At 42.7% G+C, this 23,272-nt stretch overlaps 1 protein-coding gene across 22 annotated transcripts in view; it reads left to right on the forward strand.

Moving 5' to 3' along the window:
- Positions 1-200: 200 nt before the first annotated feature.
- Positions 201-23,272, forward strand: part of LOC135453226 (rap1 GTPase-activating protein 1-like) — a 43,960-nt gene continuing 20,888 nt past the window's right edge. For 11 of the 22 annotated variants that reach the window (XM_064724055.1, XM_064724042.1, XM_064724060.1 and 8 more), the window contains exons 1-10: positions 3,612-3,734; positions 8,627-8,720; positions 9,174-9,209; positions 14,412-14,459; positions 15,565-15,603; positions 15,723-15,914; positions 20,772-20,875; positions 22,340-22,418; positions 22,708-22,761; positions 22,852-22,935. In XM_064724055.1, the coding sequence (XP_064580125.1) occupies positions 3,691-3,734; positions 8,627-8,720; positions 9,174-9,209; positions 14,412-14,459; positions 15,565-15,603; positions 15,723-15,914; positions 20,772-20,875; positions 22,340-22,418; positions 22,708-22,761; positions 22,852-22,935 (774 nt within the window). In that variant the 5' untranslated portion in view covers positions 3,612-3,690. Of the gene's footprint in view, positions 416-458; positions 560-3,611; positions 3,735-8,626; positions 8,721-9,173; positions 9,210-14,411; positions 14,460-15,564; positions 15,604-15,722; positions 15,915-20,771; positions 20,876-22,339; positions 22,419-22,707; positions 22,762-22,851; positions 22,936-23,272 lie in introns of those variants that run through there. The other 11 variants (XM_064724116.1, XM_064724101.1, XM_064724182.1 and 8 more) reach the window with 5 other exon arrangements.

Raw genomic sequence — 23,272 nt, forward strand, 5'->3', positions numbered from 1 at the left:
TCTACTTCCCCTTCCTGCTCTGATCTATACACATGAATTGGCATGACCCAGTTCACTGTCACCAAATAACAGTCATTATACTTGAGAAGACTAGGAAAATGTGCTTTTCTCTGGTTAAAAAAAAAAAAAAACAACAGAAAAAAACCAAAAAACCAAACCTAACAAAACCAAAAAACCTTCTTTCATTTTTAAAGGTCATCCCTGCAGGTCTGAGATTAGAAGCGCAGGGAGCAGGATGTGGATGTACAGAACTGCCTGTCTTCCACCTCTGGAGCTGCCAGTCTGTCCCCTTCTGCCAGGGCAAATCTTCTCTGCTTAAGAGCACAGCTGCTCCACAGGCTGGCAGTTCAATCGACAATGATCTCTAGTTTCAAGTGTGACAGCACCGACCTGCTCGATCTCCATTCAGCTGCAGGTGGGGGCAGCGGAAGAGAAAGGGAGGGAGGGAGAGGGAGGACACTGCAACCTACGTGAATAATTGATAGTGCAAGGAAGGGAGAGCAGCTGGGTTCCCTGTCTCCATCTGCTCACCAGCTGGGGATGAGAGATCCTTGCTCAGGTAGGGAATGAACAGCTTAGCTGCTTTTATTCTCGTCTTGCCTGCAATGCCAATTAAAAATATTTTGCATCTAGAAGGAATGGGAGCAAAGAGAGGTGGGGGAGGGTTGATCTAGATCTTCTCTGCTGCTTGTGTGGCGTTGTGTAATGATAGAGTTTGGGGCAGTTTCAGCCTCATCAGGGAAAGTGTGTGTGCTTTTTAGAAGACATTGTGCTATTCTGCATTGTGTAGAGAAGCAGTTGCAGAGAGAGAAATGGAGAGTGGAGGTGGGGAGAGCGGATGTCTGTGTAGGAAATGAAACAAACTAAAGGGATGGGGGGGCATGAGAGAGGGTCTGCCCAGACTCAAAGGAATCCCACCCTGATTATGTCAGTCCTGGACATAAAATGAGGAGTCCAAGTGCACTGCGGGAGGTGCTGTCTGTGCACACCCGGTGCTATATTTAGAAACTGTGTGCATAGATCTGTGGAAACAGCTGATGTGAGAACATGTGTGTTTCTGTCTGTGGATGCAGCTATGAGTTTGTGTAATATTGAAGTAAAACTTCAAAAAATACAGGTTTTGCCCTGAAGAGTTTACCCTTGAAGGATATACTGCTGTGTTTATGTGGTACTGCGCAGCTTCCGTGGAGCTGCTGATGTTCTTACAATGACTCAATTAACAGAATTGCAGGGACCAGTTTCTGTGTTACAGCTAATACAGACTTCTCCTATGTGAGCAAGAGAAAATGCTAGTGACATGAAACACACTGAAAAAATCTGCTAACAAAAATAGGAAAATACATAGCAAAAGGTATAGACAGCAATTACTGTAATACATATATTAATGTGCCTACAAGGATACCTGAAAGAACAAAAATTTATATCCCAGTCTCTAAACCACGTCATCACTATAAAATGCATAATGATCCATGCAGGTACGGACACATATAGGGATTAAAATCTGAGACTGTAAGTACACTGTATTAGTCATATAAGAACACAAGTATTAATAGGAGCTGAATCTACTTACTACAACAGAAGGCTTATAATAGGGAATATTTTTGTACCAGCAGGGTAAATAGTAACAATCGCTGGCTTGATTGTAAGTTGAGGAACAGAAAGCAGTCCTGTGATTTGCTTACATGTGATTTATTCATATTGCTATTGCTAAAGGAAGTTAATTAGAACAGTAATTAGGGTATTTAATAATTGTTTGCTGTTTTGCTTATGCATGTTGAGGGCTTTGTACACAACTGGAGTTACACAGAAGGTTAGGTAAAGCTGTGAGGCATCTATATGAAAGCTGAGTTCAGTGTGGTTTTGTATGTGAACAAAGTTGGCTCTTGTCTGTAGTGGCAAGCTGCCGAAGAACAAGAATGGCAGAAAGACCTGAGCCTCTCTGTATGCTTTGCTTTCACCATGGCCAGGCTTGATAGCGCTGCTGATAATGACCCTGAGATGGGGGAGGGCAGTAGTTACTGCTGGCAGCCCTCTCTAACAGCAAAAAATAATGTCTCTTCCTCCTTCCTAGATGCAGCAGAAATGGCAAGCTTGGCTCTTTGCCTTGGTCCAGTCACATCTCTACTCAGAGATTCAGGTGAATGAGTAAGACCTGCTTGTGCAGAGAGCAGCTGCTCTATTCAGTGCCCTGGCTCCATTTAGGAGGCATTTGAGTTGGAGTGAGGATGTAAGAATTGGCCCATGCATCAGATCTTCTGGGGAATTACAAAAGGTAGACAGAAGGAAATTGAGTCACCTTGTCTCTATGCAAGTTACTAAAAACAGCAAGTGGACCCTTTCTTTGTCAATTCAAAGTCATCACCTATCTTTGATTCCTTACTTGTTACAGTCTCTTTGCTCTCCCACAGATCCTTGAAGTCCCCATAATCATTTCTATCTAGGTCTTTTCAAGCGTAGAATTTATAGGAGGCATAAGGATGAAAATGGTGCATTCATCCCCAAAACTTTGAAATAACTCCTTGCTCTCTGCATTTTTCTTTTTCCCCCCATCTCTATCTGCTAGCTCATATTTTCTGCCTGGTTTGTCTGCATACTGTTTGCACTCTTCCTTACATCTTTTCCTAGCTCTCTGGCAAATTCTGCCTCCTATTCTGTGTTTCCTTATGTCTTCTTCATTAGTTAGGAAAAACCTAGTGTGAGGCTGACATTTGGCATAAGGCTGTAGTTGCTGTTTTTATAGGTCTTGATGTAAAGAGAATAAATGACATCATCCTGTGGAATGAAAGTGAGAAGCACAGGGAAAGAAAAAAAAACGTGTCCAGAAGAACTCTGTGTTGTCATTTAAACGCAGGTATATTCATATTCTTTCTATAGCAGACCATGTTCTTATGCTCAATTGTTTTTCTTTTTAATCAGGAATGACAATCTGTTGATGAGTGAATGGAAATACATGTGATTAAGGCATTTGTGACCTCTGAAAAATTGAGCCTCCCTAGTTTACACATTGCATCAAGGAGCTATTTCATAAGGGGTGCAGAGCCAAATTTCTGCGGTCCTTGATGTATGTCAGATCCAAATGACACGGATTTGGATTTAGTGGATGCAGTATCTTCCTAGCCTTCCCTTTAAAAGAATGGGGATTTGTGGAGAACTGCTTTGATGCTCACTTTCCTCACTGGACATTGAGAGCCTGAAGATGTGATGTTGTTCTACAGCAGAGTTGAATAAGTGAAACCCGTCTGCTGTCCCTGTCTAACGCCGCGCTTGTGTTACCCACACACAACCTGGAGAGCAGCGTCCCCGGCTCGGCTGTCCCAGCAGCCGCTCCTGCACGCTGTGCTGCATCCACGGGCTCCCACAGCGGGGGCTCCAGGGGAACCGCTCTGCCACAGCGGAGGAGGGGCAGAAGCCATCACCCCATCCCCCCTTGTCTCCTCGTCCTCCATCCCTCCTCCTCCTCCCCTCCGTGCTCTCCGGGGCCGCTGCCCGCCGGGCCCGGGCCCGGCCGTGCGGGTCCCTTCCCTTTCTATCCGGTGAATCCCGACCCGAGAGGAAGAGGAGGGGTGGGGGCGGGAGCCGGGGCTTCGCGGGGGGCCGGCAGGGAGCCTGTGCCCTTCTTCATGGCGAGGTCGGGGGAGAGCAAGCTCCCGAGGAGGGAACCGGGGAGCTGACTCAGCGGAGCAGTCCAGCATGTTTTCCCGGGAGCACGGCTTCCCTGCCGGAGCTAGCGGAGGGTAGGTACCGCCACCGGGACCGGTGCCGGCGGCAGTGGGGCCTGGGGCCCTGCCTTTCCCGGGCAGCCCGGGGACGGGGCAGGGCAGCGGCTGCCGGCGTTGGGATCGCAGTGCTGGAGCTGCCGGAAGAGCCCTGGCGGGTTGGCTGGAAGGGCGGAGACCCGGGAATGGGGAAGGCGATGGCCGTGCCCAGCCAGGCAGGTCCGGCTCTGGCTGTGGGCCCGGCCCTCGCTGCTCCCTCCCTCCGGCCCCGCTCCGGCCGCGGGAGGCGGGCCGTGGGGCGGCCGCGGTGCCCCTCTCCCTGGAAGGAAAGAGGGAGGCTCGGCAAGCTTTCTCCTGCCGTCCCGGGAGTGGGGGACCTCTCCTCTTGGGACTTCTCAGGAGGTGGGAGTGCGGGTTGGATGGCAAGATTAAATTCCCCCTGGAGTTCTCCTTTCTCCTGGCCCGCAAGGAGAGCTGGCGGGGAGAGTTCTCCGGGCCCTCCCGCTACCCTGCCCACCTCTTTGTGCGTGCACGAAGTCCTGAGCGCGGGCTGCCCACGAGTGGGAGCGGTGCCCCCCACGGGAGCTGCCCGGCAGCCAGAGGTGGGAGAGAGGTTCCTTGCAGGATGTCAAAAGTCTGTGGGCAGAAAGTTTGTGACCAGCTGAGAGCAAACTGCCTCTCATCTCTAGTGGTATCTTCCTAGTTCTGCTTCAATAATTCCTTCTCTTGAGCTCTAGGAATCCATGTGTAAGCAATTTTCAAAGCTGTATAGGGGTTCTGAGAGTAGGGCTATTCGTGTCATGTTTTCAGCTGTCTCCACCGAATAGCTGACAAATGTATGTGGTAAAGCAAATGCACCTTTCTAAGGCAGAAATAAGGGAGTGAAGGGCAGAAGCTGTCACTCAAGAGAAGTGGTTGCCCAGAGTTTTCCTTATGAGCATTTCAGGCCTGCTCTTGTCTCACATTACCTTCAGTTCTTCTGAATTGCCTGTCCCTTCTAGTGAGGGATTTAAAAATCATATTAGTGTCTCCCTGCAAGAAACTCTTATCAGGCTGGGACACCAGTTATTATGCTCACTGTTGCTCCACAGATAGCTGCAAATCACGCTGTGGTGTTTCTCCTATTGGAAGGCTTCCAGATGAGCAGAAGTATTTACAACAGCTATACACCTGCTTCCCTGTGAACTTTCAGGAAAACAGTTGTCTTAGGATTTGGGGCACTTGCCTTTTAGAGTGCAACAAATCCCCATTTGCTGTGGAATATATTTATGAAAGGGTGTATGAAATTCTGTCCAATTTGTGGTTTTTTTAGAGCAGATACTTGCATTGACTTGGTTATTGAACTGGCTCAGCTACAGCAGATAGCAATGATTTTGAAAGCTGGGTAGAGAGATCCTATCACTGAAATAGCAGAGGATGCTGCAAGACAGAATACAAGGCATGAGCAGAGTTGTAGTGGCTTAGAGATGTACAAAAGTTCTTGTTCCGTTTCAGAATTGAGAGTGGAATTTATCAATGGATCAGCAGTACCTAGATTTAGTTTGACTGCCTGCTTGAAATTAGTGTACTGGTTAGTGTCACTAGCAAATCCCAGTCTAGCCTTCAGCATTTTCTAGGCCCTATGCTTCCCCTTATTGCCATTTCCTAAGAATAAAGCTTCAGCAAGTATACATTTGCACATAAATATTCCTCTCCCAATCTGCAGAATTGCTTTCCTTTTTCAGAAGGATGACGTTCTTTTTTGTGGTCAAGGAGTTTAAAGTTCCAATTTGAAAAGAAGTATGTTCCCTTTTTATAATACAGTCTAGTGCTTTTCATTCCAGAAGTTCAAAGTTCCAGAAATAGAATGTGGACTTCAAAGTTATAATTACAATAGCACCAAATTTTTGTGATATTTTCTAAAAGATAATGTAAAATCTAAGGCATTCTCTTGGATTTTCAAAGGCCTGTGGCATATTCCTAATTTGGGATAATTACAGAATTGTGAACATCCCTGAATCTACAGTAAGGCTGGTGATTTTGGCATTTACTGGACTCATTTGGTCAATAGAACTGTGCTAGGATTCAATGGTAAAGAACAGTTTCTGCCTGAAGTTTTCCAGTCAGTCCAGAGTGTTGAGATGATTTTATGGTTAGAGGACAGGGGCAGGACTGGCCACACTGACCATGTAGGATTTCCATGATGCAGATGTGTATTTAACTCCTCTGAATGATGCAGCATTCACCTCAGTGACATGCCAAAGAAAACACTAGCATGAAACACGGCCCCAGGACATCCAGTTACACAAAAGGTTCTATTGTTACACTTCTTTCTGAAAAAGAGAATTTATCAAATTAAACTTGTGCCTTTTTAGGGCTTACAGAAAAGAATCTTCAGATTTTTAAGAGACAGGGAAAATGTTTCATGTACTGCCTTGGACATAAATTTTGCTCATCCCAAACATTCTTCAAGAAAATGAAGAGGATGATAAATAAAGCATGTATTAGTATAGTATTAATATTAATTTAAAATACATTTGCCATCAAACTATTTCAATATTTATTTGAGGTTGTCAGGACTAACTCCTGCATCTTCCCTCGCAGACATTTTATGGCATTAATTTCTGGATGCATTATACAGATCTCTCTCATTTGAATTTCAGGAGAAAATTGTGGGATGGAAGCATTGTGTGTTGATGAGCCCATATGCAAGTTAAATTATGCCATTGGGCCACTAAAATGAATTGTGAATTGTCAGAGAACTGGTGAGCATTAGGATTCTTGGAGCTTGTGACAGAGTAGTTTCAAGATTACAGAAATAAGTGGTACCTCCATAAAAGAGGGAATGTAGCCACTGCTTTCAAAGCAAGGGTCTGCATGACCACTCTCCTAGCATGGAAGCAGCAGCAGTCGTGCATCCAATAGCTACAGGACAGCAATTCTTGATTGCCTTGTAGGATTATTATGTGCCTTGTATGATGGATGCATGGCCAGTGGTGAGTGGTGTCTCTCAGGCTCTTGGACTCTTGTCTTGGGACTGGTGATCTTTGATATCTTTATCAGTGATGCAGGCAGTGGCACTGAGTGCACCCTCAGCAGGTTTGCAGGTGACACAGAACTGAGGGGTGTGGCTGACACAACAGAAGAAGGGACCATCCAGAGACACCCGTACAAACTTCAGAAGTGGTGGTCCTGTGAGAATCTCATGAAGTTCAACAAGTCCAAGTGCAATGTGCTGCACCTGGTTTGGGGCAGTCCCAGGTACGGGCACAGGCTGGGAGATGAACTCATTGAGAGCAGCCCCGTGGAGAAGGACTTGGAGGTTCTGGTAGATGAAGAGCTGGGCATGAGCCTGCAGTGTGCGCTTACAGCCCGGAAAGCCAAATGTACCCTGGGCTGCATCACAAGAGGAGTGGCCAGCAGGCTGAGAGAGGTGATTTTCCCTCTCTGCTCTGCTCTTGTGAGTATACATGTGGTATACTGCATCCAGCTCTGGGGTCCCCAGCACAAGAGAAATGTGAACCTCCCAGAATAGGTCTAGAGGAGGCCACAAAGATGTTCTGAGGGCTGGAGCTCCTACAAATATAGGCTGAGAGAGCTGGGGTTGTTCAGCTTGGAGAAAAGAAGAATCTAGTACTTAGAAGGAGCTTATTTAAAAGGGAGAGTGACTTTTACAGGACAGGTAGTAACAGGACAATGGGCAATGGTTTTAAACTAAAAGAGAAGAGATTCGTATTACATATTAGGAAGAAATAGGATAGAAAGAAGAAAGAGGATAGCAAAGCACTGGAACAGGTTGCCCAAGCTGTGGGTGGCCCACCTCTAGAAGTGTTCAAGGCCAGGTTGGATGGGCCCTGAGCAATCTGATGTAGTGGCTGACATCTGGCAGAGGGGTTGGGACTAGATGGTCTTTAAGGTCACTTCCAACCCAAACTGTTCTGTGATTCTGTGACCACCTAATAATCATTTTCATGATTTTAATACAAAGTGGATGAGTCCTGTGTCCTGTAAACCTGTGCATAGTTCCCAGCCCCACCTATGTGGCCTTCACCATGACTTAACCCCAGTTGTGACTGCTAGTAAAAACTGTGAGAGGTGTGGAATGTTCATAAACTAACAGTAGGAGAGGTGCAGCTGGCTATGGGGCTGGCTGTAGTGCCTTGGGCAATGCCAGATATGTCTTGTGAACTACAGTGTAGTATTTGTGTTGCTTTTTATTTTCTCTTCTATAAAATCAAATAAAGTCCTGCCGCTCTTTGTACCCACTGCTGCTCCAGCAGGGACCGTAGTAATAATATATTTTCCATAGCAGATGTGCAGACAAAGCTCACCTAATCTCCATGCTGCTGTACCAGCAGTGGTAACACAAAACAGTGCCTGCATCTCTGCAGGGTGTTACCGGTTCTGTTCTAGTGCCATCGCTGTTATGCTCCTGTCTTTGAGATTAATACCCAGGCTGTGGCAACTGGGGCTGTCCTTTTGGTGCTGATTTCAGTGATGGCTCAGAACTGCTTTCATCCTTTTTAATGCAGTTCTGTTTTGAGATCTGATTACAAGGCTTCTTATGAGATGTGTCTTAATTCTGCTCCAAATCCATGATGGAAGAGGAACTTGGCAAAGAAAAATCATTCAGCACTTCCATGACAGTTGTGAGGAAAATATTGTTATGTGAGCAGAGACAGAGCAGTCAGAAGCCAGAAAATTTTGCTGTTACATCCAGGATGTTTGAAAGTGGCAAGTGGTAAATTCAGCCACCTCAGGGATTCTCATAGGTAATGACAGCTTCCTTATAGGCAAGAAACGGCCTGGGGAGAGGAATAGTATGCAGAGGGCAAAGGAGGCACTGCAGGCAAGCACTGACATCTTGAATTCTCTTTAAGATTTAATTTTTTCTTTCTTTTGTTTTTCTCTTCCACCTCTGTCTGTTGCAGGAAGTCTGAGGAGGCGGTGCAGGGTTTTAGTGATGTTATAGACTCTCCCACTGAAGGCTTTCCATGTGTCCTCACTCCTGCTGTCCCCAACAAGGTAAAAGCAGTCCATGTTTGGCTCAGGGTTGGTGTATGCTTTGAGTTATGTGTGCAGAGGAATTGACTGAAATCAAGCTTGTGTGCATGTATGTCTTACAGCTGTAGTTGCCTCCCTCTGTGAGAATCCTAAACTTGCTAATTTGACCAGTTCTTATGCTATTCTATCTCAAGTCAACCTGACCCATTGAAACAGAGAAATTCCTGATACTTGACTGACCTGGATTCAGGTCAAGCTTTTGCAACACAAGCAGAAGACAATTTGGCCACTTGTGTTCTCCATGCTACAAATTAAGGAAGAACAATTTCATCAGGTCTTCAGCAAGCAAATAGTTTCTTTGCCAAAATATGGAAGGAGCTGTTGGCTCCTTCAATATCTGGGTTACCACAGAAGATAATGTTAGCTTCTGCAAATGTCAAATTGTTTTTCTGTGTTGTCTTTTCCTTTTCACAGACTGTGGACTTGTTTGAGATGATTGAAAAAATGCAGGTAAGGAGAAGTAATTCTGTCAAACTTTGGGATCTCTTAATTTTTTGTAGCAAACAAATAATCAGCTACTATTTGTCCTGTTGCTTCACTCAAAATTTCCTTTGTTGTGGGCTTACAGAATGTTTAGGGCTTCTAGGCTCAATCTCTTACTCTTCAATGGGATTTCAAAAGCATTTTTCTGTGTTCATTTTTCCATGTCAGCATGATGGAAGCAATAGACACAGGTTATTATAATCCTGTCTGTTCTTTTCAGAAGTGTGATTCTGAGAGAAAATCAAAGTTGCAGTAAGTTATCTCTGGCATCTTCTTCAGGAAACTCTGTTCTGCTGGGTAGCAGATATAATGACAGGTGATTAATGGGATGTTAACCTAACTGCATTTAGCAAGGTCAGACAGTTTAATAAATAACTACTGGAGGTCCTGTCTTTAACTTGTGCAAGAAGGAGGGACTCTGGCTTAATTCTTACACAGAAATACATGCATTTGGCTGCATATATTTTGTTATAAACTTAAAACAGGGCAGAGTTGTTTTTTTCCCCCTTTTACTGAATCAGATAAAGACATAATAATATGTTATATGTGTTAAATACCTAGCAGTGAAGTCTTCATATTTTTCAGATTATGTGTTCTCAGAGCATCCTTGCAGTATTTTCCCTGAGTGGTGCACCTTCTTTAAAGTGCTGGGGTTAACCTTGACCTAGCATAACACATAACATGGCACATAACTCCTGCCTTTTATTATGTACAGGAATTAAACTTACCAAAACAAATTAACTTCTTTTCTGGAATTTGAGTGATCAAATTATGAATATGAGGAAAATGTCAGAATTTGGTGAGACTACAACGGTGAGGAGATGGACGGTAGCGGCAAAATGCTGAATTTAGAGTTATGAGACTGAAGTACTTTTTGGCAGACTGGAGAGGAGGATGGGAGGGAGGGGCTGAAGGTGTATCTGCCATGTATTCATGCATCCATGTATTCTGTGCAGACAGACACAGACCTTGCAACCACTGCACTGACATCCATACTGTGTTTGGGATGTGTTCTCAGTGCTTTAGATTAGCAAGCTCTGTAAGTGTGCCTGGCTCATTTAACTGCAGGAAAGTAAGCTTGAGCAAGCAGTGCTGCTTCAATTCAAGCACATGTTCAAAGGCCGTGATAGTCCTTCCCAGGCCTTTAGAAATATGGATAAGGATGAGTCCCTACCAGGTGTCCCTCAGTGGAAGACTGGTGCTTAAGATTGTTAGTGTTTCAGCTTACCATGTGGAAAATCTGACTGGATTTGCACCTCTTTAGTTAGAGAGATAGCAGGGAGCTGATGGGAATCTCTAAGGCATGCAGTCTGCCTAATTTTGCATCTATGATGTTTTCTTAGCTGCCCACTATCAAGACTTTATAGCTTTTTTTTTTAAATTTAATCTTGTTTTGTCACCGAAGATGCACTAGGAGAATCATTAACTGCCATTTCAGTATAACAGATTTTTTTGAAAGTTAAGTGTTTTCCAAAAGAAAAAAAATTCTAATACTTATTATCTTTGTTTAGATTTTTACTAATTCTTTATTTTCTTTTGTTTGTTTTTGCTTTCCCTTTCCTTCCATTTGACTGTGACTGTCGTTTACATTTGTTGAATCATTCTTGTAAACAAAATCTGGGATTTTCCTTAGCAATCAAAGTGAGTGAAAACCAAAGCAGGAGACTTGAACATTTCTTCTGTAAAATAACAACAAAAAAGCCTCAGGATAGCATTGATTATTGAATACTTTACTATTGGATTGAAATATAATTGTTGGACTAAAAATTAGGAAAGCCATTTCACATTCTGTGTGATAAATTAACAGGTAAAGTTTTACTCTCTTTTTACACTGAAACAAATCCCAAGATCTGGGAAAGGAGTTTACCATTTTTTTCCCTTTCTCATTTTCTTTTTGTTTTTCTTTTTCTCTTCAATTTTGTTAATAATTTCTTGGAAATAAATGGCCTACGGGCCACTTTGTTCTGTGCTTACAGATCTAGTGAAGTCACTGTATATACTCTCTTAAGGACATTTAGTTACATGTTGATCCTTGATTGCTTTGCAGTGCAGGCAATTGAAAAACAAGGAAATTTTATTTCATCCAGTAAGCTCAGATATTTCAGGTCTTCGTATGTTTGCATAGCCAGTCCCCTTCACTTGACTGCTTTTGTTCACTCCCTCTGTTCTGCATTCTTACAATTTCTGCATATTCAGTTTTATTTTCTCACAAGTACTTTCATGGGTTTTTTCCCTGTGTCCCCTTTTGTATCCCAGTTGTCTGTTTTGAACTAGTCTCCTCAAGGCACTGCTCTTTCCCCATAAAATATGTGCATTATCTTAGCATTGTTATGCTACATTGGACCCTGACTCTGGGTCTGGACACCTTTTCCTCTGTCATTCGTTCTTTCATCCTGGTCAGGCCACGTGTTTACCCTGTGCAAGACCTTGGGCATATGAGATTCTCAGGCTGATATGAGCTTCCCAGAGTGATGCTGTGTCCAGTTAGCTACCCAGAGAAAATGGCAGTGCTGCAAGCCAAACCAGCTCAAGCCAGAAGGATGGTGTCTCAAAGGGTGGCTGAGACCGCTGCATTTTATTCCTCTCCCTTTTGAGGAATGATAGTAATCATCAAGCAGTTGTTCAGCCCATGCTTTGACTCTTCAGCAACTTGGGCTGCACATTTCTTGTGGTCCTGGTTACCCTTTAAAGTAAAGCTTTGGACTGTACAGCCCAGGGTTGCATTACTCTTACCTTAAGCTTTGCTCTAGAGGAGAAGCTGGTAGATTTAAACTTGTCTTCAGCTTCCAGGCTACCAGAAGCTTCCTTAACAGTGCTGAGTCTTGGAATCTGCTGGTACAGTCCTTTGCTCTCTGTAGAGGCTCTGATACAGAGCTCCTTTACAGCAGCCCAGAAAGTTTTCCCTCAGGCTTGCTGAGATACTGGTCTCCTACCAGGACCTCCTTTGAAACTGGAAAATTCTTGCAGTTATCAGATCTGCCAAAAATGCCAAGGAAGGAGAGAGAAATATTAGAAGATTGCAGTTTCCCAATCTCCATTTCTATCCCAGTACTTCCCCCAGTTTGTTGTGGAAGTCTGTGGCTGTTTTGTACCTGTGTGTCCATCATGCCTCAGCCCTGTTTTGACAGTGCGCAGGACTTTCTGGTAGTGACAGGACTTTCCGTCTCTTTTCCAAATCCCTGTTTCAGCACCTGGTCTTCCTTGTGATCTTCAGCTCAGTAGGTTGACAACTGAAACTCGAGACCACATCAACAAAGCACTTATTAGCACTTACATTCCATGAACTCAACTTTTTCACCTTTACAACTTCCCTAAATGCAAAATGGTTACTAACTACTTCTGCTAAAGATAAAGGTCACTTGTCAACCTGTGTTCCATCTTAATTTCATAACTTACCACATCCTGGTAATTGGTTATTCATCTTGTCAATGCTGTGTACTGACATCACAATTCAAAACATATTCTAAAGGTTTCCTATGAAGAACATTTCCAGGCTGGTATTTGTTTAGTCTCCATTGTTGAAAATACAAAAGGAAAACAATTTTTTAGGGGAGGGTATGTAACTTATGTAACTGACTTTAAACTCAGCTTTTGTAGTTTGATCTTGTGTCACCCTGTAGACAGCATGTGAAGCTTCTTTCTCCTAGTAGAGCTAAGGAAAACAATTTGGTTTTTTGTTACTTGCTCATCGTTCCTTGCTCACTTTACTGTGTTTCTATATTTAACCAATTAAAAGTTGTTGTTACTGCTACTTTTTGTGATTGAGCTCAGCTTCAGACTTCTGAAGAATGATCTCATGCATCTACTGTTAGTCTCCCTTACCCTGGAGTTGGCCATACTGTTTTACTTCTGATTTTTCTAAGAGTATTTTAAAGGTGTTAAGCATTTGTTATGTACTCAAGATCTGGCTCCTCATGATTTCATGAAGGTTTAAGTTTTTTTTATGGCTCCTTCTTAGGTTCTTTTAATAAACTTTCTCATTTTCCTAAAACCTTGTTTTTATGTGAAGTAGATGTGTTGGGTTTTTTTCTTTCCTTTTTTTTTTCCATTTGTTGCTCCTGCAAAGAGCATCCTGATTATTATGAATCCTCAGTAGTAAGGTTGCTGTTGCTCAGTGTTAGTGGTACTATGCTAGCAGTTTTTGCACCCTGTACAGCTGGAGCATTGCCCAAAACTTCTGTTCCTGAGTCTCCTAAGTCTCCACTGCAGAGCTCCTCTGAGATTTACCTATTTCTACCAGAATCTATTTGACAAGCTAGTTCCACTGTAGAATATGTGCACAGGCAGGGCTGTTAGAAATCCAATCCTGCTTATTTTCACGACAAAGTTAAGAGCTGCTTATCCTATCTGGAATCCCTGATTAGCCACGCCAGTAACTGATGGTATATAAAAATGAAGTCTCAGCATCGTGTTCCAGCATGGGAGTTACAAGATTTAGGTGACAGTAGTTGAATGCTCAGGTAGTGTGTGTAAGAGAAACCTGTGTTTTAAATTCTGGTCCTCACCTTCCTATCTGATGATGCAAATTCTGCTTCTTACTGTTCTGTCTGTGATGCCCACTTGGACTATGGCCTGTTGACCCTCATATCTTCTGGTCTGGGCCTCTGCTCAGTCTGTGTTGGGACTCTCCTCACTGAGATTGTCCTATTCCTCTGTGCTTCTGCTGCAGAGGTGTGGTGGAAGTGAGATACTTTGCCATGGTGAGGAGGCAGAGGGTAGAATAACCTTAAGGAGGAGATTCAAGTCTGGATGCCAGCTCCTGATTCAGGAGGAAATAAGGCAGCCTTTTGCCCTGTTTTTTCAACCCACCTCATAGTCATTCCATTTTTTCTTTTTGTTGCTTAGGATAGGAAGGAAGGTAGCAAGGACAGATTAGAGAATCAAGTAAGAAAATCAGTTTGGGAGGTTGTTTTTAATATCTGCCAGTTGTCTGCTTTTTAAGAGGTGTAAGCTTGGGGGTAGTTTTTCAGTTTTAATGCCAGATTAGGGGACTGACCAAGTTCTAGCTTTACTTTTCCTTTTTATTCCAATCTTCCAAAGTTGCTTAAATCGGCAGATTTTATAGAGGGATAAAATATGCATATTGAGGATATGGAGAAGGACACAGAGGGTAAGTGAAACAGACATGCTGAAATACAGGATTCACTGTCTGTGACTTTATGTTTCCAGGGGAGTCGTCTGGATGAACAAAGGTGTTCCCTTCCAGCTCCTCTCAAGGTCAGGCCAAGTTGTTGTTGCCTCCTAAATTGCTGAGAATGGCAGATAATTACTGACCTGGCTTGCAGTGTACTTTCATACTGGAATGAACAGGGAGTCTGCAAACATCCAAAAAACACATGCTTGCCTTTTTTATTTTCTTTTTTTTTCCTAGTTGCTCCAGAAGAGAATGAAAGTATGTAGCTGAAATAGAATTAACTTTTCCTTTTTCCAATTTAAGTGGCTCCAATAAGAGTTTATTGTTATTAAAAGTGTTAGTTTTGACTAAGTAATTTCTTAAATTTATTCAGTTTAAGAGCTGTAATAATATTTATGAAACCACATAGTATTTATTTCAGTAATCTGCTTGATGACTCAGAGATGCTACTAGAAAGTTTATCTGTTTTGCCAGTATTAAAACAGCAAGAACAGATTCCTATCTTTAAATCCTCAAGTTGAGGATTAAACTCCACTTCTTCAGTCTCAGCTCAGGCCTATTAACCTTAAAATCAAACCTGACCTTGACTTTTATCTTGGGATGACCTATAAAATAGCTACATCGAGAATTGATACAGCTTTACTCTGATGGAGATAGTCAGTGCTGTTTGTGGTGATGGAGGGGGCATCCAGCTGGCATAAATTGGCTCAGTTACTGCGTCTGTTCTCTGAGTCACACCTCGGCCTTGCTCAGATGAATACCACAGAGCAGCCATGGAGATGACACAGCCTCAATCTCACTGTAAATAACAGCACCTTTTCTGCCATTCCTACTGTCATCCCTTGTCAGCAGAAGGACAGAGGCTAAAGTGTGAAATGAAAGGAGAGAGGCTGCCACCCCTAACCACATCAAATTTGCCTATAGTTTGGCCACTTCCTCATTTTGCATGCCTGTATTCCCTGTAGTTTGGAGGAGGAGGGTGGGTAGAATCTGGCTCCTAAGTTTATTGTTCACAGAGTTCTTTATTATAATGCTGAGACCTTGGAAATGGAGTCTAACCTTAAGTCCTGAAGTAAAATTCTAAGGATGACCCAGGGCAGAGTAGAAGCTGAGGGCACAGTTTGCACAGAGAGCATAACACCTTTAAAGATGTCACATGTTTTTGCTAATGGCCTGTTCTGATTTCAGACAGAAGAGGAGTATATTCCTTATCCCAGCATCCATGAGGTGAGTTAGTACTGCTCTCTCCTCTCTCTGTTTGTCCTTGGATTTCATTGTTTTTTCAGCTTATTAGCTTTCCAGCTTACAGACCTGTCAGTTTTAATGCTTTCTGTCCTTCTGAATAGGTATTACAGAAAGGGTGGCCATATCCTCTCATTATCCTACCCCAGTTTGGGGGTTACTGGATTGAAGGGACCAGCCACAACCTCTCCAGCTTGAGTCCAACTCTGTCTGATGTACCCTTTTCCTGGAGTGGTAAAGTGAAACTGGAAAGTGACCCTACAGCCAAGCTGTACCGCAAACATTTTCTGGGAAAGGTAAGGGTGACCTTCAGAGCCTTCTTTGCCCACCCAGCCACAAGGCTGAAATGTTTCTCGGGCTTTTTTTGGTGGACTTAAAAATGTCTGCACTGCTGCTGCATTTCAGTTCCTTATGATGCCTTGAGCTGATGTAAATGAGGTACATACTAAGATACGGTCTGTAGTGTTTCAATTGGTTTTGTCTCCTTGTGAAATGTGCATCATCCTGTGCATTAATAGAAAGATTTGCATGGGAAATGCTTTTATTTAGTTAAGAAGGTCTTTTGAGGCTCCTATACGGATACCAACCTTGGGATAACAAGTGGACAGAAGTGTAATAGTATTGGAAGTGGAAATGGCATTATTTTTATAGGGGACTTCAGCACTGACAGTGCAAGCTCCTCAGTAGGAAGCAGACAGTCCTTTTCCCTCAGTATATGGTCATTACAAAATGTATGTGATGAAACCACACCATGTGTTTTATAGTTGTTGATACAAGTGAGTTTGGTGCTAAATGTTCCATGAATTTAAAAATTCCAGTTTGACACATAGGGAAACAGAGCAAGGCCTCATGAAGTGAATGTTTGCTGGCCAGCCATTAAGGTCCATCTGGGTGGGCCTGTTTAGGGAATTGGCTGATTACCAGACTGAATCTCCAGGATGATATTAGCCGTAAAGAACAAGTGAGAAACACACATGATGTTTTTTGAGATTTGGTTCATGGCATCAGGAGATAAGAAAGCTTGACAAGAATGCTCACACTGCATCTTACTCAGTGATCTCCCTTAGTGACAGCTGAATAAGTTCAAAACCAGGAGTAGGTGCTGCTTTGCACAATGCTGGGGACCTGTTCTGCAGTAGTTATTCTTGTCAGAGTGATCTTCTGTTCCAAAACAGTGGAAGATTATTAATATGATTTATAAATAATTAGGGAAAAAAAGGAAGCCTTCCTGGAGGCTTCCCCTCAAGACTCACAGATCTGCTGTGCAATCTGCTAATGGACATTTATCCTGTAACCTTCTGGAAGCTTTCAGTATGCCAACTGTAATTATTTTTCTGTCATGGTAAATTTAGGGTTGTGCTTGAATGCTTCCAGAGCCAGTCAGGACAAGAGGTAAATTTGGATATGGTTTTTCACTCCAATTGTAGGATTCACTGCTGATCTGATATCACAAAACAGTTGAGGTTGGAAGGGGCCTCTGGGGCTTATCTTGTCCAGACTCCTGCTCAAGCAAGGCCATATCATCATTGTTTCTTCCAAGTGAGATCCAGAACTTCCTCTATTGTGGAGCTTTGCATTTGCAAAGTGCCCAACCGTTAGCGCCTCTGTACTACAGAAAAACTCTCTCCTATATTCTTCCTTTTCTGGCGTCCTGTGTTTTATTCTTTGCCTTAGCTGACACAAATATGTGTCCGTGTTCAGTTAAACATGCAAGTTTTTGAGCAAGCCAGTGTCAGAAAAGATCAAGGTGAACAGGAGTCTTGTGTTACTGAAAACTCTACCCATGGCTAGAAAACTTCCCCCATGGTTTAAAAACGTAGTTAAGGAGAGAGCTCAGAGCTTTTCCACTAGAAGAGTATTTCTACAGTGCAACGTTAGCAGTGATTTTGATGCTGTGTTGGATCTTTTTCTTGTTGGTAACATGGGAAGGTTATTTCAACAATGTCAGGAAAGGTCTCTTTCATGCTTTGAATAACAGCAAACAGTTCTTAGCTGAAGAAGAGTCTGAAAGCATCACATGATGGGAGAGGCATAGCCAGTGGTTTAGGTAATATCCTTTAAGCAAGACAGGAGATCAAAGTATTGTGTGGTACTACAGACTTTTAAGTGCATGTCTGTGTTGTGGATGTGTGTATGTAGATTGCTCAAATGTGAACAATTCTGTGATAATTTTTACAGAGTATCTTACAGCAGACCCTATAAAACAACAATCAAAAGAAGTGCTAGAACATTCAGTTCCTTTTCCTTGCCTCATGATCTGTATTTTATATGACAATTACACAGTAAGATTTATTTAGCCTTTAGGATAAAGGCTGTAAAATCTTATGTCTTATACTGCGGGAATAATTTGATGTCTATGTTGTTTTTCAAGGCTGTAATAAAGAGAAATAGCCTGAAGCCAGGAAGGATTTAATAAACGTGTGCATTGTAACTGCCAGTCAAATAAACTTAGGGTCCAGTTTCTCAAGCATTTGAAGCTCTCAGTGCTGAGGGAGGAGCTTTCTTGCTATGCATTCATATGTAATCATGTATTTCTCCTTTATGCTGTCCTTTCTTTGTGCTGGTTAAAGTTGCTGCAGATGGCAGATGTCTTAGTAGTTTTAGAGCTTCTTGGGCAAACTGTCAGCATTCCTTGTGTTTTCTGTTAGTCTTTTCCCTTGGCCCATGGAAGATACTTAATTGTTTTTAGAGAGATCTATTTGAAATCCAGAACTACTTTTCAGACTATATTAAATGTTACAGAAACTGCTTCTGTGGCTGAACAGATTTGTACTTAATACATAGATCATCTTGGCTCCAGGGTATCCTGTCATCACTGACTTGCAGTCTTCAGTATCAACTGCAAAGCCTTTTGATGGTTCATCTCTAACTTCAGGACAGCTAACAATAAAGGCTGCTGTCCACTGCAGGAATATGAGTCTGATGTGTGTTGCCTGTGTGTTTGTACAGAGAAAGAAAATCATAAGGAGTAAATTATAGGTTTAGTCATACATACGATTGCTCAGATCTCAATTTAAACCTCATATCTTGGTTCAGGATCAAGCTACATAGCCAAATTCAGTTGTTTTAACATCTCCACTAATTCTGGTACCCATTCCCCTGTGAGGACTGCACCCATTTGTGCAGCTCTGCCTGGCTATGTCAGCTGCAGAGCTGATGGCCCAGTCTCCAAAGCAATTGAGATCCCCAGTATCAGACCTGCTGGCGTCTGGCTTAGAAGTCTCATCAAAAGGCATCTTAATTTCTGGTTCTGATTTTTGTTGGCATTATGCCCTCTTTTTCCTTAACAGGCTGTCTTGGCCATCCAGCCTGGCATTTGACTTCTTTGGTTTAAGGATTTGGATTCTAGACTTCCAACTGACCATGGAACATGGTCTTGCTTTGCTCCTTGAGTCTGTCTGTTCCTCAGCTACTCTGTCTTTCTGCCCTTGGTCACAGTGACTTACTGCACCTGATTCTTGTTCACATCCCAAGAATCTGTTAGTATCCTGAAACTCATGGTCAGGGGAAATTAACTGTCCTGTGTGGCTTCCTTTGATTTTAGCTTTTTTTCCCATGTACTGTCACTGACCAGTGTGACAAATCACACTGGACTTCTGTGATTTGAACACTGCAGCTAGAGGCCATATTATTCTGTTTACCTCTTGGCTGCTCTTAGACCTTACCTTTTTCAGATTGCCTTGTTTGATCAGCCATGGAACCTTTTGCCCAATATGAGGGCAGTTCTGGGTGTTGGGTGTTTTCTGTCTCAAAGAGGGGGTGAAGACAATGACATCTTTAATATTTGAAAAAGTTAGCTACATCATCACATTTTGGTTTAGGGTAGTGACTGTAGTCTTACTTATTCCTGTTTTTTGTTTCAAAGACAGGATTGGTTTATGTCTGTTAGCTTCAAGTTGGATGGGTCCACACAGATATCAGAGTATTTCACTAGATGTATCTTTATTTCTGACAGTGAGTCATAACAATGACTTATACAAAAAAGTCATACAAACTATGAATTTTGCTTTTAGACAGTGAAAGACAATCTTACCAGTGTTTTGAGAGAAGTTTTAATCCATCAGAGCCAGAGCAGACCTCCTAGGCATACTCCTAGGCATGTATATATTCTATATATTCTAGGCAAAAGACTGAGGAAGGAACTGACAGACTAGCAACCATTTTTTATCAGATTACACTTTGCTCCCACTGAGTTCTTCACTAATTTATTGTGCCTGGATTATTCCTTTCACAGAACATATTCCAAATCATGCAAGTTTTGACTGTACAACTGAAGACAACTTGCTGTCCCACTTCAGTGTCATGCATGAGGATGCTTTTCCCCTAGGATGATGGGAGTGATCAAGGCATTTCTGCACGATTTCACCTTAATGTTATTTTCATTCACATCCTGTGTCAAAAGGCTTTAACCTCTTGAGGTTAGAGATTATATAGTAATATGTATGATATAGCAATATACAAAATATACATTGCTGTACCTAGGCCACTGGAACATGGCTGTGTACCCAGGAGAAATGTATGGCCACAGCCACTTACAAATAGAGACTGTTTGCAGTATCTTTCATTGTTTGACTGCATGACTGTTCCAGGCACGCTCCACTAAAGCTCTGGCAGTGTTAGTGGCACTGCTGAGACCAGTCTTCATCTGCAAAACCTCTTTGCTTACTGACTGTATCCTTCCTGACATGTGAGCACTCTTGGAGTTCAGCCATTCACCATAATCCTGCCATTGCTCTTTAGATAGAGAATTTCCATGACCACATCCAGTTGAATGTCTGGTAGACACTGCTTAGTCAAGCAGAACCTGAATGGATGCAGGGAAAGTCCATGAAGGATACAATTTTATTTACAAGAAACTCAATTTCTTCAAAACTTGTTGCAGAATGTTCTAATACTATTCCCTCTCAGGAGCCCTTGTGATGTTGGACAGGTGAGGAGGAACTGAACTGACTGGATGCACTTTGACTGATATGCTCATGCACTGATGTTCAAGTGGGCTGGAAGACAATATACACACATCTGGAAACATGCTACTCCTAGTTGAATTAAAAATTAGCTAATCTTGAGTGACAGGTTGTGTGCAAAAAGAACAACTTGGAAAGCTTCTCCAGGAAGTGTGTTGGGGATAATGCATTTTGGTTTCCTATTTGCAGGAGCACCAGAACTTTTACTCCAGTGACATGTCCTTGGGCTACCTAGTACTTTCTGTGAAGTATGAACAGATTGAGAAACAGGAAAATCTCCGCCTGTTGCTGAGGTAACAGTGCCTGTTATTGGAGTGTGTGCTGCTGTGCTGTCTCTTGTGTTACCTTGCACTCCCTCTGCATAGATATGGTTGGGAATTTCATGTCTTTCTTCTGGAGAGAAAAGAAACTGCAAAAAAACCTTTGAGCTTTTTTTTCTTGCCTTCTGCTCTTGAGTTGCTCTCAGCAGTTTCCTTAAAGAAGATGATGTGGTGCTTACAGGTGCATCTTTCCAGTACCTGTGTGGAAAATACCTGCTCTTCCCTCAAATAGAAAGTTTTTCTGTTTATTCTGTCTACTTAGAGACATGTGAGTATACCCTAGGAGAATTTGGATTCCCTAATGGAGGACAGCCTAGCCCAGGCTTTGTACTTGAGACTAAGGTTCCCTTGAAGGTGATCTAGAACATCCCCTAGATTCCCAGGGCAGCCTATGAAGCCATAACCCTTGGAGAGGGTTATGAAGAGAGACATTACCTAGAGAGAGCTGCTGGATGAGCTACAGGAAGAACAGAGAAGCATCTTGTGTAGGTGAGAGGCCACTGGAGAGAAGCTTTTTACCACACTATGGGCTGGATGCACTCCCTGTAGGCAATGATACTGGAGCCAGGTGATGTACAGTTGCTACTGACAAGGATTTGTCCAGGACTGAGGGGCAAAAATGATTCCATAGGAATCAGCTACAAGAAAATCACTGGTGGGTTTTCTCCAGGGTCTGCAGAGAATGCTTCAGACTGCCAGCAGTAATCTGGGAATAAAGAGACAGCCTGTTTGTGAGCTGTGCCTGGGAATGTTTTTCTTCCTATGTGGAAGAGACCAGGGAAGAACAAAAGGCTAGTTATTCCTCTATTAAGATATTTTATTCTATGCAATACTTTTTGCTCAATAGCTTGTTTATAATGCTTTGAAGAGGCTTTTGACAGCCCAGTATTTCTTCTTCCTTAGAAAGATATTTCTCCTTAAATACACATACAAAGAGGAAGGCAGCTTTCCTCTGTTGGCTTTCTGGAGCAATGCTACACTAGTTTCTACCTCCTTTACTTTGCACAGATCTGCTTTCCTAGCTGCTTCTAACAGACCTTTTAGCAATCTTTCAAGCCCTCACTGATCATGGGAATCTCTTATTATTCTGTGTCCAAGAATTGTATTTTGACATTTGGATTTCTGTGAAAGAAAACTAGGGAGGATGGGGAGGGGGAAGCAGAATACTTCTTCAAGGCAGACAGGAGTGCAAAGGAGGAAAGACACCAAGGAATCCTGTTTTGTCTTCCTCTGATCACCACAACAAGTGATGGGTAGTAAGAAGTGAAAATACCTTGCTTTTCCAGTGATTCTATGCACCACAATTAAAATTAAGCCTCTGGAATTAACTGCTTTAACAATACTCTGGAGGAATGGCTACTCTTTCTTTAAAGATCCAGTGTTGCTTGTGTCTCCCTTCAGCCATCAGTCTCTAATGCCTTTTTTGTTCTATGTCAGGACTCGTACTGGCACCAAACATGATCTTATTCCAATTTCCTGTCTGAATGAATTTCCCAATGCTGTTCAGATGGCAAAGGTGAGATTCATGCTTGCCTATTTTTCTTAAGGCCTCATTCTTCAAGTTATTTTCACCTCTGTCCTTCCATTTCCCTCTTTTTCTACTATTCACCAGTAGAACTGTTATATAGTTCCCTCTTACCCTTCCATTTTGCCACCTTTTCTTTCTCTTCTGATTTTACCTCAGAATTTTTGCCTGAAGGGGCTCCTGTCAGATAATTATATACAGTACCTACACTGTCATGCCTGCAACAAGCCAGGGCACATGATAATCACACTTCTGTTTCCCTGTCTCTTTCACTCAACAGCTACTGTGTGAGGATGTGAACGTTGAACGCTTCTTTCCTGTCCTCTATCCCAAGGTAGTGTGTTCTGTTATGTCTGTATATCACTTTTCCATCAAGGTCTGGCTAATGACATCCAGGTGACAGTTTCTGTTTTCATTACTTCAGGCTTCACAGCTTATTGTTGCATTTGATGAACACGTCATAAGCAATAACTTCAAATTTGGGGTCATCTACCAAAAACCTGGACAGGTAAGACCCCTCAGATCCCGTGGTACTTGGGGCAAAATGAAGAGAGTCAGTTTTCCTAGCTTAAAGGATGTAATAACAAGGTCTGCACTGTCCAGAAGCAATGGCATGGAGGCAGCAGTGTTTGTGCAGTGCCATGGTTCCCTTGGCATGCCTCTTCCACCTGCAGTGTCTCTGGCAGTATAGGCTTTGTGAATTTCTGAATTCTAGCTCTAACCCTCATGGCAGCTTGGGGCTGAGGCACAGGATCCCAGCACCATGGGGGGGCTCAGATCAGAATCAGAAATGTATTCAAGCAGAGATGTTTGTTGGTTGAACTGTCTATAGAAATTACTGCCTG

This window comes from Zonotrichia leucophrys, chromosome 1, assembly GCF_028769735.1.
Source record: "Zonotrichia leucophrys gambelii isolate GWCS_2022_RI chromosome 1, RI_Zleu_2.0, whole genome shotgun sequence".
In the NCBI taxonomy this organism is placed as follows: Eukaryota; Metazoa; Chordata; class Aves; order Passeriformes; family Passerellidae; genus Zonotrichia; species Zonotrichia leucophrys.